The sequence below is a fragment of the Tetrao urogallus genome (assembly GCF_951394365.1).
Source record: "Tetrao urogallus genome assembly, chromosome: Z".
Classification (NCBI taxonomy): domain Eukaryota; kingdom Metazoa; phylum Chordata; class Aves; order Galliformes; family Phasianidae; genus Tetrao; species Tetrao urogallus.
Window position 1 is genome coordinate 57,838,119 of NC_136816.1, and position 20,590 is coordinate 57,858,708.

A 20,590-nucleotide genomic window follows, 5' to 3' on the forward strand; every position below is an offset into this window, starting at 1 on the left:
AATACTGTGGACCTCCACCATTACCAAAACAACAAATCTGTTACAAAAAATTATCTTTCACAACATCCAGCTCACTCTACCCTTAAGTCAACACCCAGATTTTAGTGGCCAGCAGCAAACAGCCATAGCTATTTTACTTCAGGAAAATGGAGATAGAAGCTACTTATTTTCAAGAACATGCACTCTTGTTTGGAAAGATTAAGTTTTCAGATTTGCCTTACAAGCTTTCCTCCAGAAGTTTCATAAGCATTTCTTGAGGGAACAGAACTGAAGTATCTCAGTGCATAGCATGTTGCCCACTCTTGGACAATCTATGTGAGAACCCATGTAAAAATCAGTAGCAGACTGAAGATTAGAAGTTAGCCAGAAAGTTTCTTTAATATGTCACACAGACACTTCCACAATATAGGAGAAGACTTCTTAGGTAGTTCTCTATTACATTTCCTTAATAAACATCAACTAAAACCTTAAACTAGCTTCAGTGCAACCACTCTAAAAGAAAACATAGCAAAGATGAAAAATCTATTGTAGCTGTTCTCATTCCGAAGTTACCCGTTGTGGAGCATTTAAATTATTTTTTTAAATGCGATACTGCTTCATGTTCCACTGAAATCAAACTGGCTATTAATATCATTCTTTGGGGCAAGTTTTCCAAACAGAGGGAGATCACCAGCGGTTTTGCCATGATTTTCAGTGGTGCCACAGGTACATAACAAATTAACCTGGGAACAGAGAACAAAAATTTTAAGCATGAATTGCTCATTACCTGTGGAAACAGTGTAAAAGACTATGAGACGTTACGCAGATGGTCCTTCTCTGCTTTTACAATTATGAAGTATACTATCAGATTTTTGGGGGAGACAAAGAAAGAAATTAATACCAACAACTGAACCTGAAGTAATTTCCAGAGGTGCCACAAAGACAGCTTTTACTCAGCTGTGCTTCAGCATATGAAAGGATAAAGAAGCAACAAACCAAACATTGGATTACGGAGCGCTCTGGGATGTTCGCAGCTCTATTACTGTAGTTCTGTCTGTGACCACCCTGCTGTGTTATGACTCTTCTGAAAGGACTTTCATACTTAGAGTTAAAAAAGCAACTCATGTTATCATGATATATCAAGAAATTTACCCCATCAATTTGTCCAAGGCTCTTATTAGAATGTCATTACTCATTTTCTATACTTCGCTACAAAATAAAGGTTCTATATCAGAAGTTAAAAGAAGTGCAAAAAATAAACATCTCTTACAACTTTGGAAGGTGCTTTAGTATTAAGCAACTACAGGAAGAATTTTGATAAATCAATGCATGAATAGAACATGGAAACATTTACTGTCACCAAAGCACCTTTGAAATATGCTGATAATACAATCACTCAAAAGCATACTATTCTGAAAGACATTTAAATGAGAAAAGTGTACAAAAAAAGATACAAAAACATTTCTTTGATACAAAGTAGATTACTTATTAGGATTTAGTAAAGATTTCAAAGCTAATGCAACCATTCTTATGACTAAAGACAGCTTTAACTCACTTTACTTCTTATCTTGAGGACTTGTACCACAACAGCAGCCTCTCAAAAATGGGATAATAATTGAGAAAGCAGCAGGCTCATTTCTCTTAACAGGTGCAGAAGAACTTTCCAGATCAATGCAAAACTACACCACATATATAAGAGCAGAAATAAAAGCTAGTTTCCAGGAAATACTACTGGAACCAGAGTTGGGGAAGTCTGTGCATGAAGCAAAGTCATGCTCCGGTGTCTCGACAGTAGATTGTTTACAGAAATACCTTTCCTCCAAAGGTTAATCTTACACTAGTTGCTGAAAGTGGCCTGACCGTGAGCTAGAAGCTGAAGACTGATGTCACCGACTGGATTAACTGCTACACTAAATCTAAGACTAATGTGACTGACCCCAAGCCCACTCAGATACCAGAAGGAAGAAGTAGTCTTTGAAACTGAACTGGAGCGAGGCTGACCAGTCCAGATCATACAAAAAAAATGAAGGTTGCATTGTCAAACAATTATGTGCTGGAAAACAACAGCACAGACAACTTAAGTTATATTTCTAACAACAAACAAGACCCAAGCTGCATCTCTGACCACTGCAAACAGGAAAGGCCAACACCTTCAAAAGAGGGCTTTCCCATCTACTTGCTGAGGATGTCTGGATTAAACATTAGCCAGCTAGCCACTCATCTACAAAAAAATTAATGCAAGATACCATATGATTACAGAATAGCACAGTCCTCACAACTTATACCGACTGTCCATTCATAACTTCTGAAACCAGAAGAGTTAAGCGCTGTAAATCACATAATTACAGATTACTTTAGTGACTGCAAAGAAACATACAGTAACCCAACAAATCCTTATCAAAAACTGAAATGGTAAGAACTATTTATACTGGCCACTTCCTTCTTAAGAGCCAAATTTCTCCCCTCCCAGTTATAAAAACATGCCATCTATTTGAACGTGGAAAGGAGTAACAGTGCTAGACCTAGATTGTATCACTTTCTACTTCCTCTTAGGTATCAAAATGCCAACCTCACCACAATAAGGCTCAGAAATGCAACAAAGCAGACAGTGAACATTCAGGAGCAAAAGTGACATATTGGCTCTCCAAAGGGAGCTCACAAGAAAGAAAGACCAAATCTTCACAGAATCATAGAATGGCCCAGGTTGAAAAGGATCTCAAAGATCATCTAGTTTCAATCACCCTGCCATGTGCAGGATCGCCAACCATTAAACCGGGCTGCCCAGAGCCACATCCATGATTGTTCTATTATCTAAAACTGTTTGTAAAGAACAAAAAGATTGGACAGACAAACTGTCCCTGAAAAACAGCAAAATAACCATCTAAATTGGCTAATAATAACTGCAATGAGAAATTCAACTGCATTTATGCTTACCTGCTAGATACTTGCGGCTTCAAACAAGAAAATCTAGTTTTAAGCATTTCTTCAGGGCAAGATCCATCGGCCTGCTTTGTGCCTCCATCAAGTCATAAATTTGTCATCGCAGTGGCTACATAAAAGTATTTTGAAATCCAGAGACAATGGCATCTTCTGTCCCAAAGATTAAACAGAAATTAAAAAGGCATGCCCTGTTGAAGTACCAGCTCCTGTAACATGAGCTGTATTCTCCCCACGGAGGGGAGACAAAGCTCAGCTGGTCCCACTAGTAGAACCAGCACAGCTCTTCTGCCTAGACGGTTTCTCTGACCTGAACATGCAGCACTTGCTTATATTGGGCTCCCAGCTATTTCCGGCTTTGTTTTAAGCCAATTCACCAGATGTGCAAATCAAAGAGACATGTAGGTGCTTCAGCTTTAAGATCAGAGAAACTCAGTGTATATTTTGTAAAAACAGTAAACAGGGGAAAATTAGTGTGTTCAGTGGTCTTTCCCTTACAGTCCTGAACTGGAATAGAGCAATTTCCTAACAAGCCAAAGCAAGCAGTGTTTTCTCAAAAATCCTATGACTCCTAAAGTATAATTACTAGTAGTTAAAGAAGTTGTAGGCATATCAAACTGAAAAAAAGAAAATCATATTCTTCTTTTGTTGTATCTTTTGAATTCAGGTTTTTAACTGTGATACAAATACACAATTTACAGATTGTTCTCAAATCACCATGTATCCAAACACTACTAACAAAAACTAGACAGCCATCTGTAAGTGCTAAATACACTCAAATTTAAATACTCATTTACTCACAGAGATTCTGCTAGACAAGGAGGGCTTGCTTTCGTAACACATGCTGCAGCAACATCTTGCATCCTTACTTCCTTCAAGCTCTATAGGTGCTTTCCTCTCAGATTTTCTTATTTCAAGCACCCTTTGAAAACTCTCCCAGCTCCCCAGTCACAGATGCACAAGGCTTTGTGTGTACTTCCATTTCCTCTAAGACTCTGTGGAGTTGTGTTCTCAGTCCTTAAGCCTTCACTCCATATCCTCTAGCTCCTTTCCTCCACTTTCAGTTCCTGTCAGGATAACCAACTGTCCTACTGCCACCTCTCTCTAACTCACTACTTTGCTGTTTTTCAGCTTACTTATACACTCCTTTATTCCCTGGCTTTCAGTTAACAGCTTCTCTTTTTTCAGTCCCTTTTTTTCTTCATGCTAGTATCCCATTAACTGATGTGTTACCTCCTCCACTTCCTTTCATTTTCTTTCAGGCACGCTTCTGTACTCAAGCCTTTGCTTCTCTGCTCTTTGGAGTTATTCTTGTCTGAACCACAGACAGAGCACACAAAGCTCTTACCACCGTAAGTTCTCACCTTCAGATAGCAGCCACCAAGAAACATCTGAAAGACACCTGAAGCATCAAAGTTCTGTCACCTCTGATAAGCCATAAAAAGGCACCTCTGATAAATCTTATAAACTCCATACAAAGCTTTTATGCAGCTGGGGAGCACAACATGAACAGCGGTTACTGCAAACACAATAAGCGTCATGCTAGCAGAGCCCTGCTGACAGTAGCTTGATGGCGCTGATGAGCGGAGAAGTTTCACTTAGAGCACTGCAAGCATCAAATGCAACTCCATGGTGGACACGGTGATAACCTGGGTCCTGGTTTCCCTGAGTTGGGATTCAAGTTTTGAGTGAAACCCAGATTAAAGAAGCATCACCTACTTTGTGACAAACACTGCTTTACCTCTGCCTAGTGCACCAGTATCACAAACCAGTTAGATACACAACACAAGGACGCTTGCTTACAATGAATCCCCCATGGGCCTCTAGGGCACCACAATTGCATCGGGGTTTAACTAGGAGGTTGATCATAAGATAAAAACCTGCATTTTTCTTCAAGTCCCAGCTGCATACAGTTATTTAGCTCTTAATATATTTCTACATTCGTGAGTATTGCTAAAGGCAATGGAAATACTTATGAGAACAGCTAAGTTGCAGCCTGGAAAGAAATACTTCCTTTTTAAAAAGATACTTATCAAGTAACAAAAAAGTCAGATATCCAATTTGATGAAGTTCCATAGGAACTTAGTTGACATGGCAGAGGCTGGCAGATTTCCTGCTGGTCACCCTTTCTAGCTTCTCAGCAGTCTACTTTGTGGGCTGAAAGGAAGCCAAAAGCCTAAAATCTCTGACTGTGCTCTTCCCAGCAGTCTTGATTCCCAGGGTCTGCAAGTGGCCTGCCCTGGCACTGGATATTTATTCCATTTGCAGTAACTTTTAAAATATATCAATGCAATTCATACATAGCTGATTTCAAAATACTGAAGCCATTGTTTTTCCCCACTTGGCTTCACTGAGCACCTTTACTGGTAGCAGAACTAAAATACCATCACACACACACAAGTCAGAACAAGCAAACAGCACAGCATACTAATTTTCTGCTGAGGTACTAAGGGGAATGATATGCTTCAGCATATTTGCTGGGACAAGACGGTTTACCATTGTACCTGAACATGCAGGAACTAAGCTACATGCATAGAAGAGATGAGTGAAGATTCAGCAATCCTGCTCTTCTTATAATATGCAGGCATACTGTACAGAGCTAATCTATACTTCAGAATTTTGCAATGTAAATTACCAATTATATTTGGTAATTTCAAGGCCAAGTGTAATTATACCTCAAATGAGTTTACAAAGATGACTATCAAACAACGTAATTAGTTTCATTTCATTTAATTTGAGAAAATAGAACAGATCTGTGTAAAGACAGTGCCCTTTTGAGGAACACCAGCCTTCCTAAAGGCCCATAACATTCTTACTAAAACTGCTTTATATACAGAATAATGGGCAGGGAAAATCACTAGCATCAGTATGAGAGTACAAAGAGCAAGCACTTGAACAAGATGGCATCAAGACCTCTGTCACAGACATCTCATTGGGCAGCTTTCAGCTAAAAGCTTTCACATTTCTGTTTCCTTTCAGAAAGGGAAGTGTATCTCCCTCTGAGGTGGTGGAACAGGATTGGAAGGATAGATTAGGACTGCAGTCAGCAAACCTTGACTTACTTCTCATTTGGACAGAAAAAAAAACTTGGCATAAAGTAGTATGGGTCTCAGGTGCGTGGAACTAGCTCCTGTTTATTACTTCTCTGCTCCCTCTGAATTCTTCTGCCATGCTCTCCAGTTCCAAGACAGTCACTTGGACATATCTGCCCTTGTAATACCTGTACAAGGAAAAAGTTTTCTTCTGCTAGGAATCAAATCTTTCACTGCAAACAGTAAAGCTGAAATGAGCAGTAACATTTTTCAGTGGAGCCAAGAAGTTCTCTGGCATCTGAGACAGCAACCAGACGATAGAATTTCCAAGTAGAGTTAGAAGAGGAGAGCTTCCTTAATACCTGCTGATCCTCTTCCATCTGACCTGCTGTTCCCTCACAGAAAGGAACATCAACCTCCAGCAGAAGCCAGATGACCAGGCACAGCACCAATTCTGAATCTGTGTCACCTGAACTAAACACTTTGCCAGTCCTTAAAATTTCTCTCCCCTCAGCAAGCTAAGGATGTCAGTGAATGTCTGTTTACAATACTTAACACATTCCTACATGAAGGCACTTTCCAACTTTGCACAGATGGGAGGCTTCTTAGTTTAATCTAAAATGTTTTACTACTCAATTCACTGATATGGACCGAGTGTCTGCTTTTCCCCCTCCCCCCCCCAAAAAAAAGGGCAGTTTCAGTGTCTGTCTGCATATCAAATTTCACAGTGAGAGAACTGAAAACCATCAGTCATTCCATCTTTTCTGTATCAGTTTTGGCACAACACATTCCTACAATGACAACCCTGCGGATTATCTACACTACTGTCTGCCAGAGATCTGCGTGGCTTAAGGAGATTGGTCTTGTGCTTTCATACACAAGGCGGGGAGAGAGCTCCTTCCCCTCCTTCCTGTAATGCTGATTTAAAACAAATACAGAAAACAATCTGTGTGGCTTCAAGACTTCTTCCTACCATACCCTTGTTCTTCAGGAACAGGAAACACACAGCTCTAGCTCTGAACAAGTTTTTGTCAGGGGACCACAGGAGATCCCAGTTAATTTTAGGAAGAGGCCTGGTGGCGTGAACAAGGCAACATGGAGTAGGAGAAGTGGGAGAGGAAGAGCCTTAAGATGAAGAGAAAGCCTGCTCAGCATGTTCCAGCAGGCACAGCTGCAGGGCAGGCAGCTCTGCAGGATGGAAGAACATGTTTCCACACTTTGGTTGGAAGCCCTGCGCTCCCTGCAGGCTGGGGCACCTGGTGTTCCCACAGAGTGCAGCGTGCATCGAACCATTCACTGCAAATGAATGCACGGCTTACAGCTAAATATACCACAGCAATGTCATGCCTGCTCCGCACAGAAAGGCTTGTTTTCCAGAACTACAAGATGCTGTTGATAGAGCTTTTTAAAAATTAACTTACGCATATTCATATTTACATTAGAGTTCTAAGAAAAACTCCATCCAGGCCCGCTGTTTAAAAGCCAGTTGTTCGCATTTCCATCTCAGGATCGAAATTCCTCAGAAAGAACCTCACACAATCATAGGCACCATCACACATTTTATTTCTATCAAAAACCAGCATAATTTGCAAGAACTACAGATCCTTAAGATGGCAGATATACTTCCCAAATTTTTAAGAACACATTAACACTATTAAAGTGAATTTCCACGCTAATCACAACTGCAATATTTTCACAGATCAAGCAAACAAATCCTTAGTCAGGAGCTAGGCATCTGTATCAATATTTACTTTAGTGAAAAAACATTTCAGATGTATTTTAACAGGAACATTTACAATTCTGATTACATATCTGGTGGCAAACTTAACTTGCAACAAGAGAAAAAAAAAAATTGAATATTAGTGCCAGACATTACAACTCAGCAGTCTAAAAACAGGAAAAAATTACAAAAGAATAGTGTAATACATTGATAGAACTGTCCCTGACTACAAATGAGCTTTCAAAGTACAACATTTAGTGAACAGAAATTACTCTGTCATGATTCAAAGCAATTAGAATATTGTCTTGGCCATGACAATAAACAAACACTTGCCTGCTACAGTGTATTAATCTGACAAGGTCACTAAACTCTATATGAACCACAAATGGGAGGTCACGGCACGAATCATCACACACTGCAGATATTTGCATTTTATGACTCTTCAGACTCAAATATTACCTGAAGGTACTGGGGAGACTGTATTATTCAGTAGCTTATGAAGTTCCATGTTTAAAGAACTATGAAAACAAAATTCTATACACATTTATTATTAGCAGAATGGGAGGTAGCACTAATAATTTGTTTTAAAACTCAATAAATTCATTTCTCAAAATACTATTTTCACAATTTTGATTTATTTCCTTCAGTACTTCCAATTCCTTTCAGTATCCAAGAGGAAAAATCTTGCAGACAAAGCATGATGGTCATATAGGATATTCAAAAAAAAGCCCTCAGGGCGTAAGAGAGTATTTGACAGAAATGACTAGTGAGATGCAATGCATATTTGTGGTTAAAGTGAGGAATATTAGTTGCATTCCTTTGAGCTTTAACTAACAGCTCACAAAGGGCCCTCATCATCACTGCTGACAGCTGAGCAAAGGATCAGTTCAGTTTGCTCAAAAGAAAAATGACAGGATGTTCAAAAAAGGATGAGGAGAGCTCAGAAAACAAGACATCAGATTTGGTCTGATGTCAGTCCAGTCTAGGAGACAATGCACCTCTCCAGTGCTCCAGTGCCACCTTCTGCAATGACCCCAATATGTTAAGGGGCAGGTGGGTCAGGCATCAACAGCAGAAGGTCAGTAATAAAAGCTGCACAAAACATGGGTGAGGCACTAGGAACGAACTGAAGTCCCCTGGTGCAGTAATGGCCATTCCATTACAATCCAGAATATTAGGACAAGGCAGATGAAAAATATACATGAATTATGCAAACAGTTCACACTTCACAAAAGATATGCTCAGATACTACGAAACACGGTAATTCGTGTTTCACCTCATACTCATACTGCTATTCCTGTTTCACCTCATAGCAAAAAAATGGAAATACTCAGTGACACTCTAAGTTCATAGAAAAAGGAGGAAAAAACATTTTGCAGACACCTTGAAGTCAGATGATAAGCAGCACTGAAAAATGAGAAAATGTTTCTGCAAAAAATACCTGTTATTAAAACAATTCAAAAGTTCTTTCAGACCCCGGACAAAGGGTAAAAAAAAATACCAATTTCAAGATGATTCTTAACCATTAGAGATACTGGGTAGGGTTTAGGACATTTTTCAGTCAAGATCTAACAGAACAGATCTTTCAAAAACCAAAAAAAATGAAACACTACATACCCAAAACCCCAGAGAATCCTCAAGCTTATCTTACGGGAAAAAAGCCCAACAAGAAGATTCACCACAGAGCAGGGTTTTCAAGTTCTGATCAGGCAGGAACTAGGAAGCATTTGAGGCAATATGCAGATGCTAAGTTTGAGATGAAATGGGACGGAAGCAACAGGAAACGATGTACCATTTAACAGCCTTTTCCCAGTCACCTAGAGACAAGTAATGAAGCCCTCCTTAAAGGGTTTCTGTCCACTATGCCTCAAGCAGATGAATAAACTGTAATTTCAGTTTCGAGTGAGAGCAGAGTCGACGAAGTAAAATAAGATGACCCTTGGGTTTTCACAGAGAGCTCTCTGAGAACACCAATATTAGCATTAGGAACTCCAGAGCTCACAGCAGATCCATTCTCTTATCATCACTGCTAAGTACAAGCTTTGAAAGCTTGTTTGAAGGGCAATTACGTGGCAATGTATAATTTCTATTTTAAACAAACTGGAGCCAAATTTCACAGATACTGGAAGGCAGCAAAGGCTAACAGCAGCCTTCCTAGCACCACCCCACCCCAGCTGCTCACTTCCACCTCCACACGCCAGGATATGCTCCGGCACAGCTGCATTGCCGCCTTCACTCTGACCTCAAACAAAACAATTATTTCAGCACAGTCAGATCTTCATCTGCAAAAAAAAAAAGGGATTATTGGGGTGTTGAAACTTCAGGTGAGGTGCATACATCTACACTCAAGTATCTCCGTAACAGTACCTGGACTCCGCCAATGACAGCAAAGACTGAACCTACAGCATCACTAAATCCAACTAGACAGAAAGCTCCAGATTAGTTAGTTACAATCTATTTACTTTGCATAGGAACAAAGAAACTGCCATAGCAGATCAAGCCATTTAAGCAGAACCCCACCACTTGCAATAACTAAGAGTGATAAAAATCAGACATGGGTGAGGGTGACCCTCTTCCCGAAATACTTTCAAGCTCAGAGCTGTAGAGATAGTAGGTGAAATTCCACTCACTGTATGATTCAGCTTAAATCAGAAGCAGAGAACGTGCTGGCTTACTTAAGCAAACAGTGAAAAATACCTAGCACTACGAACTGCAGTTAAACACACATAATTTTATTTCACCTTAGTTGAAAATAGTCAAGTTAAAAAAAGCTCTCTCTCGGTCTCTCTTTCTCTATCTCTCTCTCTCTCTCTCTCTCTCTCTATATATATATATATATCTATCTATATATATATATATATATTTACTGAAGGTACATTTCGAGAATATGAAACAAGAATGTTGTCATTTCAGAGGAAAGAAAAAACCACAAGTCAGACGGCTGTGTTGTAACTGTACATGCTCTCGCTGTCCCCAGTCCACTGCCCCAAATCCAGATTGTTAATGTAGTCATGCACTCATTTAGAAGTCACCAAAGGTGCTAGAATTTACAAGCAGATCCCAAACTAACAAACTTTATCAAGTACTCACATGTACGTAGTCAGAACTCAGGTTTCACAGTGTGTTTTTACTGTCTCTAGCAGGCGCCAAAGAGGAATTGCAGAAAACAGTACAGATACCTTCACTGGTTTTCCTGCAGCTGAACTGACACGTTTGCTGTATTTGCACACTCATTTTTAAATTGGAACGCTGCATTTTCATGCACGTCATACGTCACTGTATACAGAGCAGACAAATCAGAGCACTTCCTGCTTGTTTCTTTAAAAGAGGAGTTATGGCAGTACAACTCATTCTGCAGTCAGGAATGCAGTACGTTAGCCACACCGATTTCAGACACAAACATCACTTAAACTTTCAGTGTTTTAAAACTTTGTTAAAAGAGGTGCATATTCCTGTTGTGGATTTCTGCCCAAATCAGATGTTACAGTACAACAAGAAGAAATCATAATACAGTCCCACTGACCTCAGTGCTATGATCTTTTGATATAAACCAAATTGATATACAGTCAGTACAGAGAAGGAATAAAAAGTCTGAAGTGTTTTATGCCACAGCTGTATTTCCCAGTAGCACAACTCCCTTCCCTTACAGTGTTATAAAAAGAGATAAAAGTGTCACAGCTTTTAGCAAAAACGTTATCTGCTCCTGTGACAAGTACAATGCTTAAAAGAGTAAATGAAAAGGGTGATATTTACAACTTCACAGAAGAGTCAAAATCACTTTACAGCTTCATTCTAAAGCTTGTGCATGTCTTCCAGCATAAATAGAAGGTCTGTTTAGAGAGAGACTGTAATACCAAGGAGACTGACAGGGGGACTTTGGAGCAAGTACAGTACCGTTTAATGAGTAGTAGATCTTATGGGAAAGCATAACTACTCTGTTTAAGAACAAAAAAGAAAAACTCTGCATATTGCATCCTTCAGCCTGCTTTTTAATAAACGTCTGGGCAACAACTCCACACAATGACTTAATATTTAACATATAACATGCTCACTGCTACTCAAGTACAAAGAACTCCCTCCCGCTAGAGAAAGTTATTATCACAGTGACAGAAGAGATGTTTCTTGATGTTGGATATCTATTCCTCTGCTAGACCACATCTGCTAACTAGTAACAGGACATGCAGAATTGCTGAGATATGCTAGAGTATTTCCAAAGGACAGTTACAATTAAAGCTGCCAGATACTTCATGATAGGCTATTTAGAGTTCATCATAGTGATACAGTGAGGAGATGAGCAGTTGCCACATAACTTTCTCCATTATTTGTGAACATTTTGTGTTCATTTACCAGAAAGAATTTGTGGGGGGCAGAAGGGCTTTAACCCATACACGCACTCAGAACAGTAACTTGTGAGTGCAGGTACTTAACAAGTAAGCAATCTGTCCATGTAAAGGGAAAAAATTCCATAGCTGCTCTGTCATTGCTGCCGTGGGACAGGCCAGCATGGACAGTCAGTGCTTCAGCATCATTCATATCAGACATCATGAGACACCAGCCTATTCTGTGTTCTGACACTAATTCTTCATTTTCTTTGAAAGCTACGGGTCTAGCTACAGTTGCATTAAAAGACACAGCACATTGCACTTTCCTGGTTGACAGAGATGATGGTGCTAAGAGTCAGAGAATTTATAACCCATATGATCTTCTTCCCTTCCTGAATACTTCAGATTTCTGCTAATCCTTCTGTAACTAACAGAGGATTTCTTATCTGCTGGGACCAGACCATCTCAAGTGTCTCTGCACTGCCCTAGAAACAGCCCCAAACCCATTACGATTTCTCAGAACTCACACAAACAGGACACAGCTTTAGAAGCCAACTCTCAACACAGTACTCCCAAGGTAAGCTAAAGTTGAAAACAGAATCAGTGAGGTTTAACTGGCATAGGGCACAGCTAAAAATCATGCACGTCACCTCTTAAACAGGGAACAGATCTCTCAGAAGGTTCAATTAGCCAAATAAACAGAGAGGCAGCATTAAAGGAGAAGTGCAGATGCACTTCCCTGCACAGTCAGATACCCGCAGGAGCTCAGTTGCACATCATCCCGGCACTGCTGTGCCCTCCTGCCCGCACACTGCAATGCTCCGTGTACCACCCTACCCAGCGTAAGTCGGAGGCAATTAAACTGCTTGCACTCAGAAAGTCTGCACATAAATCGGCGAAACATGCATGTGAGCAGTACTATAACACCTCAATATACTGGATTTACCAATCCAAGCACTGAGACAGCAAGCCAAAGCTACAAGCTCACAGGGGCTAAATGAAGTCACTCAGATGTATTACCTACAGTAACCACTACAGAACAACTTTGATTTCTCTCTGAAACAAGAGATCGAACATTTCCGCTCCAGAGCCATTCTCTCCTCTCTCAATGAGAACGAGAGAAACGCATTCTGCAGTACCGTGAACAGTGCAGACCGGAACCGGCTACACAAGACTTTTTTTTTTTTTTTTTTTTGTAATAAAAATAAAACAAACAAATAAAAGCTCGGCGCAGCCGGGACAGCACGGGAAGCTGCGGGATGCCCGGCCGCCCTGGAGCAAGGCAGGGACAGCCCCAGCCCAAGAAGCCCGCAGCCGCCCGGCCCGCCCGCTCCCAGTCCCGCAGGCAGCGCGCTTCCTGCGCCCCGCGGCGCTCCCGGCCCCGCGCTGACAGCTGCCCCGGTCCCGCGGCAGCGTCGCGCTCACCTCACGGCAGGGGACGGCTCCATCCTCCTCTCGGCGGCGGGGTCGGCGGCCGCGGGGCTGCCCACCGGCAGCTCCAGGAGCTCGGCGCCGCGGCCGGGGGAGGCGGCGGGGCTGGCGGGGCCGGAGCGGGGTCCGGGCAGGTAGTGCAGCAGCAGCGCCTCGGGGGGCTCCGGCGAAGGGGAGGAGGACGACGAGGAGGAGGTGGCGGCCGGGGTGGCTGCGAGGAAGAGGGGCGCCTCTGGCAGCCGGTCCAGCTCCACGCTCCGCACTTTGCGCAGCTGCTTCCGCCGCCAGTCGGAGCGCTGCTCCCGGACGCCGCCGCCCGCCTCCCGCAGCAGCCCGCCGCTCCCGGCGCCGCTTCCCTCGCCCGCGCCGCCCTTCGGGCTCCCGCATGCGGCGGCGGCGGCCCCTTCCGCGCCACCGCCCGAGGATAATCCCGACGACGAGGTGCGATTCCCCGCCGCCGCCGCCATTTTCTCTGGCGGGTCACATCGGGCTCCCGGGACTCGGGCGGGGGCGGAGGGAGGGAAGAAGGAGGGAGCCGGCTCTCCCGCCCGCTGCGGAAACGGCGCTGCCTGCGCAAACGGCGTAGGGAGGGGGACGGGCGGCGGGCGCCCATTGGAGGAACGGGCGGCGTGGGGCGGGACAAGCGCCTGTAGGTGCGGCGGGGCGGGGCCCGCCGCCGTCCCGCCCCGCCCGCCCGCCCCCGCGCAGGTGTCGGCCGTTGGAGGACCGCGCCTGCCCGGCGGGGCCGGGCAGAACGAGAGGCAGGGTACGGCCTCCCGCCCGCGCTTCGGAGAGCCGAGGGGGCCGCGCCCCAGAGGCGCGGGCGTGAGGGCGTCCCCGCCCCCAGGCGGCCCTCCTCGGGAGCGGGAGCCGCCCCGCTGGGAGAAGCTGAGGGGCGCGGAGCCCCTCGTTCCCTCCGAGCCGCGCCGTGCAGCTGTCCGCGAGCGGCAGGGGAGGAGAAAGCCGCCGCACCGCGGCGTGTGCCCGGTGCCCCAGCCCGCCCCGTTTACCTGCTCGTTCTCCGCAGTCCAACGCGCGGCGGGATGTCAGCGTCCTGCGTGCCGCCTCACGCGGCGGGCGCCGCCTCACCCATCCACTCCATGTCCGCAGCTACTGAGAGGCTGGCGGCGCACCCGCCTCCATGTGCTCGCTCGCCCGCCCATGCGCTGCGCCGCAGCCCGCCCCGCGCACCTCCTGCCGCGGCTCCCAGGGGTGGGACGGGGCAGGCGGGCGGCAGGCATCACATGGGCCGTGCGTGCCTGGGGAGGCCCGAGCAAATCCAGCCTGGTCTCGGATGCCTCCGCCACCATTGGAAGCTTTTTTCTTTCAGCCTCCGAGCTGTGCAGCGGGGACTCAAGTTTTGCAAGGTCGGAATGGCATGCATCGCTCTCACAAACGTGCTATTTTCTGTCATTAAGCACTCCTGCCTGTCAGGGTGCTGATATAATCTGAGATGAGGAAAGGAAACCTGAATGTCACTGTGCATACCTGGCCATTTTCAGTTTGCTGTCATTTTGGATAAAGCAGGACGTACAATTTCATTGAATCATAGAATTGCCTGAGTTGGAAGGCACCTTTAAAGGTCACCTCGTTCAACTCCTGCAATGAACAGCATCACCTACAGGTCGATCGGGTTGCTCAGAGCCTCACCTAGCCTGGCCTTGAGCATCTCCAGTGATTGGACACCCATTAACTCTGGGCAACCTGTTCCAGTGCCTCATCAATTTTATCATTAATAACTTTTTTCTTATATCCAATATAAATCTCCCCTTTTAGTTTGAAACAATTTTCCCTTGTCCTATTACAACAGGCCCTGTGCCATTCTTTCTTACAGCCTCCCTTTAGATACTGAAGGGCTGCTCAAAGGTCTCTCCAGAGCATTCTCTTCTCCAGGCTGAGCAACCCCAGCTCTCTCAGCCTGTCCTTGAAGGAGAGGTGTTCCATCCCTTGGATTACTTTTGTGTCCCCCCTCTGGATGTGCTCCAACAGGTCTGTGTCCATCCTATAGTGAGGGTTCCACATCTGAACACATTGCTTCAGGTAAGGCTTCACCAGTGCAGAGCAGAGGGAAGGATTACCTTCACCATGCTGGCCATGCTTTCTTTGGTGCAGCCCAGGATACAGTTGGACTGCAAGAGCTCACTGCTAGCTCATGTTTACCTTCCCATCCACCAGTATCCACAACAACCCCTAGTGCTTTTCAGCAGGGCCATGCTATATCCTTACATCCTCCAGCTTGTGTTGATATTGGGGGTTGCCGTGACCCAGGTACAAGACCTTGTGCTTGGATTTGTTGAATCTCATGGTTCAACAAATGGTTCAGGTTCTGCTGAGCCCACTGGGCCAAATTTTAACCAGTTTTTCATAGCTGAGCATCTTAGACTTGCTTCACAGAATTTGCTGTGCATCCTCCAAATATCACACCATGCAGCTTGACAGTGGTATTTTGTATGGTCATTTTGCTTGGATTGTTGCTTTACACTGAAGTACCAGTAGAATGAGAAACACCCTCTAACAGAAACATGCTCTTCCCTTCCTTAATGTCTATGATTGGATGCTGACCTAACTGAGTCGTTACTTAACGACACGATGGACAAATTGGAAATTACTTCTATTTAGACTTGCAGAAGGACAACCCCAAGAAAAAGTTTCAAATGGTACTTCATGTAATTGCAACATAGTATCAACACGATCATGGCCTCAAGGTCACGCTATGTGAGTCACTTAGATGGTCCACCAAGATGCCACACCATCTGCGTGAAAATTTTCCAGTGAAAGATACCGTGAGAAAGCTAACAGCATTCACTGTCAACTTTTAAGCAGGGCACTTCTCACAAGGATGAATGTTCATCTAAATGTCCTAAATAATGTACAACTTAGAAATGTACAGGTAAAGAGAAAATCATTCTGCATTTTATAAATACAATATTTGACACTTCTCTTATTTAAAGTCTCAATTGTACGTAAAGGAGGAACAGTTTTCTGTGAGATTCCTAAATGAAGCCTTATTATCGAACTGAGGAGAGTGTCAGTGAGTGTGGTAAAGAACAGAGAACAGAATTTGTTTTGCAGAAGCAGGTGTTTAGCTGCATGTAAATTTTGAAGCAGGCGATTGAAATGAACCCAAATTATTACCAGTTGTTGGTATTATGACCTGCATGTGCTCTACTCTTCAACATAAAAAAAGAACAGTTCCTAATTATACCTATGTATTCCTCTGTGCCATAAAATCACATTGACAAAAAAGTCTTCTGATTTTACGGTGTTCTGAAAAGGAAAAAGCAAAACAGCTTTATGAATTTACTAAACATTCATCACAAGAAGAATAACAGCCTTGAATAGTAATCTCTTTGTTAGAAAGGAACGTGGAAAAGGAAAAGAGTAAATTTCTGATAGCACTAAATCTAGGAGGTAACAGTGCAACGCACATCCTTTTGTTCTGACAGAATCTGAAGGGACAGTTCTCCCAGAGTGCCAAAGCTCCAACATGGCTTAAAGGAGGAGGAAACCTGAGGCAAAATGTCAGAGTGGTCATGAGGTGCTGAGGAATGTGCATGTGCAGTGAGGTGAAACAGTTTCTGGAAAGCAGCTAGGAAAAACAGGGCAAAACATGAAATAAGAGGCAGCGGAAGCCACCAGTGTGTGGCCAAGTGCTGTCACTATCCCTCTTCAGGCATTGCTTTGCCATTTGAGGAAGGTCTGCACCAGCAAGATTTTGAATTACTTTTTGGTTAAGATGGGAAGCTTACTATTTACTCATCAATACATGTCTTGCCTTATAAGGGTTTATCCCCTTATTATGGTTAAATCTAATTAATGAAATGCTTGTTGCCAATTATACTTACATTTACCAGCTGTTGCAAATGCATGTCTCTTCACTCTGCCTTAACCAGAGGGATACGGCAGCAAATGAGAAGACACTTGCCATGCCTCATCCGAGAGTGCTAGATAATGGTGTGCCTGTATGCAATGTGGATTTATGCACAAGACAGAGACACTGCATGGCAAAGGCTCTCTTAGAAGCCTTTAAATTCTGAAATCATTGATTGAATATTCAGCGGTCTGTGTTTTCTTGTGATCAGCTCTTAAATACCCTTTTATATTTAAGAACACCAATTGACCTGACTGTAAAAAACATAAAACTTAGTGAGGAACCAAGAGAGTTGTTGAGTTACCTCTTGCACATATTCTTTCTCAGTTCATCAAACTGCTGAGTTTCAGTGTTCCAGTTGAAAATACAGTTCTGGAGGGTAATATGAGACTCGTAACAGTTTTCAGTGAGCCAGTTTGCCCTCAGCTGTAAGTAGTGGCACTCAGTGTTTGTTATGAAACAGAAGCCTTTGGCCTCGAATTAGCATCGTGCAACATTTGGAACATCAACTGTTGAACACAAAGAAAGTTCTGTTTGGGAATGCACTAAGTTTTTGCAAGCCAAGGAGTTTCCTTGTTGCACAAAACCTGTAACTGTGTCATGAATAACCAACAATTTTCAACATGCTAGAGATAGGAATCTTCCATGCCTCTGAATGTATAAAGTAGGCATAGTCATCCACAAACAAAATTAATCTGAAAGATAACACAGTCCATAGCTTCTGGTCTTGACTAAACACGCAAAAAGTGCTGTAGTACCTGCATTATTCTTCTGTTTAGAAAAAACATATTGCTACCTCAGTCTTCCATTCATTCTTCCCACTGCAAGAAAGAGAAAGCAAACCTGCTCCCAAGCTGCAATCCTTTTCTGTTTACTTCTATGTGTAATGGAGAAGTCAAGCAACTAAATGAGGACATGGAGGCTGATGTCCTTTCCATTGTTTCCATGGACCTGCTGAGAATCTGCTGGCATCTCTGTTGCCTTTAGAAATCTTTGCCATCTTGCAGATGTTCAGCTTTTACTTCAGAGTGTAACAAGTGTGCTTTTTAGAACTAATTCTACCTCTTGATCAGGACGCTATATCACTTTTCAAGTGAGAGAAAGCTGAGGAGAAACAGAATCTGTTGTAGGCATGTCTGGCTTTATTTTGAACAGCAAGAATATCTAGCCTTACTGTTATTTTTATGTGTAGTTTACACATGTAATTACACGATGTAATTACAATGTGTGTAATTTCCACATTGATTTCTGTGCAAAAATGTGTTTAAAGATTTTGTGTCACATTTTAGCTCAGAAACAACTGTTAAAAATGTACTTTGGATCCACAAAACCTAAGATTACATCTTGACCTAGGTGCCACACACATTATATAAGAAAATAGCTGTACATACAGCCTTTCTTTTCTGTCAAAGTACATATTCACAATTCCCTGTTTCTTTTGATGAATTAATAAGGATATTTTGCTCTGTAGTGTCTAGTCACATTCATCACAATTATTTATTTTCTTCCTATAGTTGTAGTCATGATCAAGTGCACTTTTTAGTTTGTGAACCATGCAGTCCAAAGTAAAAAGGAGAACTGTTCATAAAGTGTGTTCAATTTGAGTGTGAAAGGCAGACAAGAAATGGAGTAATCAGCAAGCTAGATTGCTGTCTTCATGCAGCTGTAGTCTGTCTGTTGCTTTGTACACCTTTTTTGTCACTAGTTTGTACCTTTTACTAAAATCAGTTTGTCATCTCAAATAGTTTTTGAAATATTAACAATTTGACACCTGATTTGGATGTTCTTTTTGGTTGTGCTACTGAGGATATTTTTTGACCTTAAATCATTATCCTTCAATGGCTATATTTTTTTCCCCAACTATAAGAGACTAACAAGAACATTCATCTACCTGACAAAAGGGTGAGGGATTATTACAGAGTTTCCAGGTGATTCTTTGCTCTAAGGAAATACAGCAATGAAATAGGCAACACCTGTTAAACCTCATACATCACTTGAGTAAAACTACCAAAATCATTGCAGCCAGCAGCTCCTTTTCTTATATTTTTTCCCTACCACTGAATTGACAATGTAACTCTCACCCTAATCAGCACTTACATCTCTTTTAAGCACCACTATCAATTTCCTCCATAGAGTAGAGCAAATGTATCATTTTAGACTCAGGAGACTGGCAATAGCTTAGTTTTTCTTTACCCTACTGCTGCTATTGGTGGTTACATCGCTTCCAGTCTAATTCCTTACTGTTCTCTTCTGTAACACAAAGGCACAGAGAATAAACACAGCTACTAATTTACCAAAAAAGCTGTTCTCTATTGGAAGCTATAGATTTCAGAATTTTAAGGCAATAGTTGCAAGAGCTTCACTCTTGTTTTTCTCTTTAAGATCAATATAGCTACCTACTGAAAGGGAGTGTGAAGGGTCAGGATAGAAGAAAGACCGCTTCCTCACTCCTACCAAAGAGGACCCCATGGTTATTCTTCCTCTCTGCCTGCAGCTCTTTCATCTTTCTTCTGCCAACAGCATAATTGTACAGCACCAACAGTAAGCTGCAGTTACTAAAGGACAGTAACAGGACAACAGGAAAAACATCCAACTACTGGCAAAAACAGAAATGAGTGTGTTGCAGAATGTGGGCTGCAAACCAACAGTCTAGCATGATGGGAATATTCAGCACATACCACAAAAGCTGTTCAAGGATCAGCTGTAGAAGAGAAGCAGACTGGAGAGACACAGCTTGACAGCTACCTTCTGTCTGGGTAGTTGCCTTCTTTAATAATCACCAGACAGGGAAGGAATTGGCAAGAACACTCTCCGTAGAGTACCTTACTTGCTTTCTCCAGAGCCAGGGCATAACTTGAATAATCATTTCTGGGTACAGGAATGGCATCCTGCCTGAAACATTATTTTCCTCCTATTTATTTCTGTCCATTCCATCCAGCCCCTCTAGTAATGCTATCTGTATGCTTTCATTCATGATGCCTAGCATGATGGCAGTGCTGTTCCTCTTAAATCCAGCAGGCATGCTTTGCCAAGGTCCTCAAAGCTGTCAGAGAGAATAACAAAACTCAGCAGTGACACTAGTGCCTGGTTCATCATGTGATCCTTTCCTGCCAAGCCTGTCCATTTTCTGGCACTGGCAAAATCAAATCAAACAGCCTTTTGCTTTGATGGTGTCAGGGAGTCTACAGACCTTAAAAATAGTTATGGGATCTGTTATGTCTGAACAGCCAAATCTTTATTACTGCCCCTTTTTTAGAAAAAAAGCAGCTTGGTATTTATCTCAAGCTATTAATTAAGG

At 42.9% G+C, this 20,590-nt stretch overlaps 1 protein-coding gene across 1 annotated transcript in view; it reads right to left on the bottom strand.

Annotated features, from left to right (window-relative positions):
- MAP3K1 (mitogen-activated protein kinase kinase kinase 1) overlaps positions 1 to 14,034 on the bottom strand; it is a gene marked incomplete at both ends in the record, with an annotated part of 54,789 nt that extends 40,755 nt beyond the window's left edge. Inside the window, 2 exon segments of the mRNA XM_079548829.1 lie at positions 13,416 to 13,944; positions 13,947 to 14,034. Coding sequence (XP_079404955.1) covers positions 13,416 to 13,944; positions 13,947 to 14,034 — 617 coding nt within the window.
- Between the last annotated feature and the right edge of the window lie 6,556 nt (positions 14,035 to 20,590).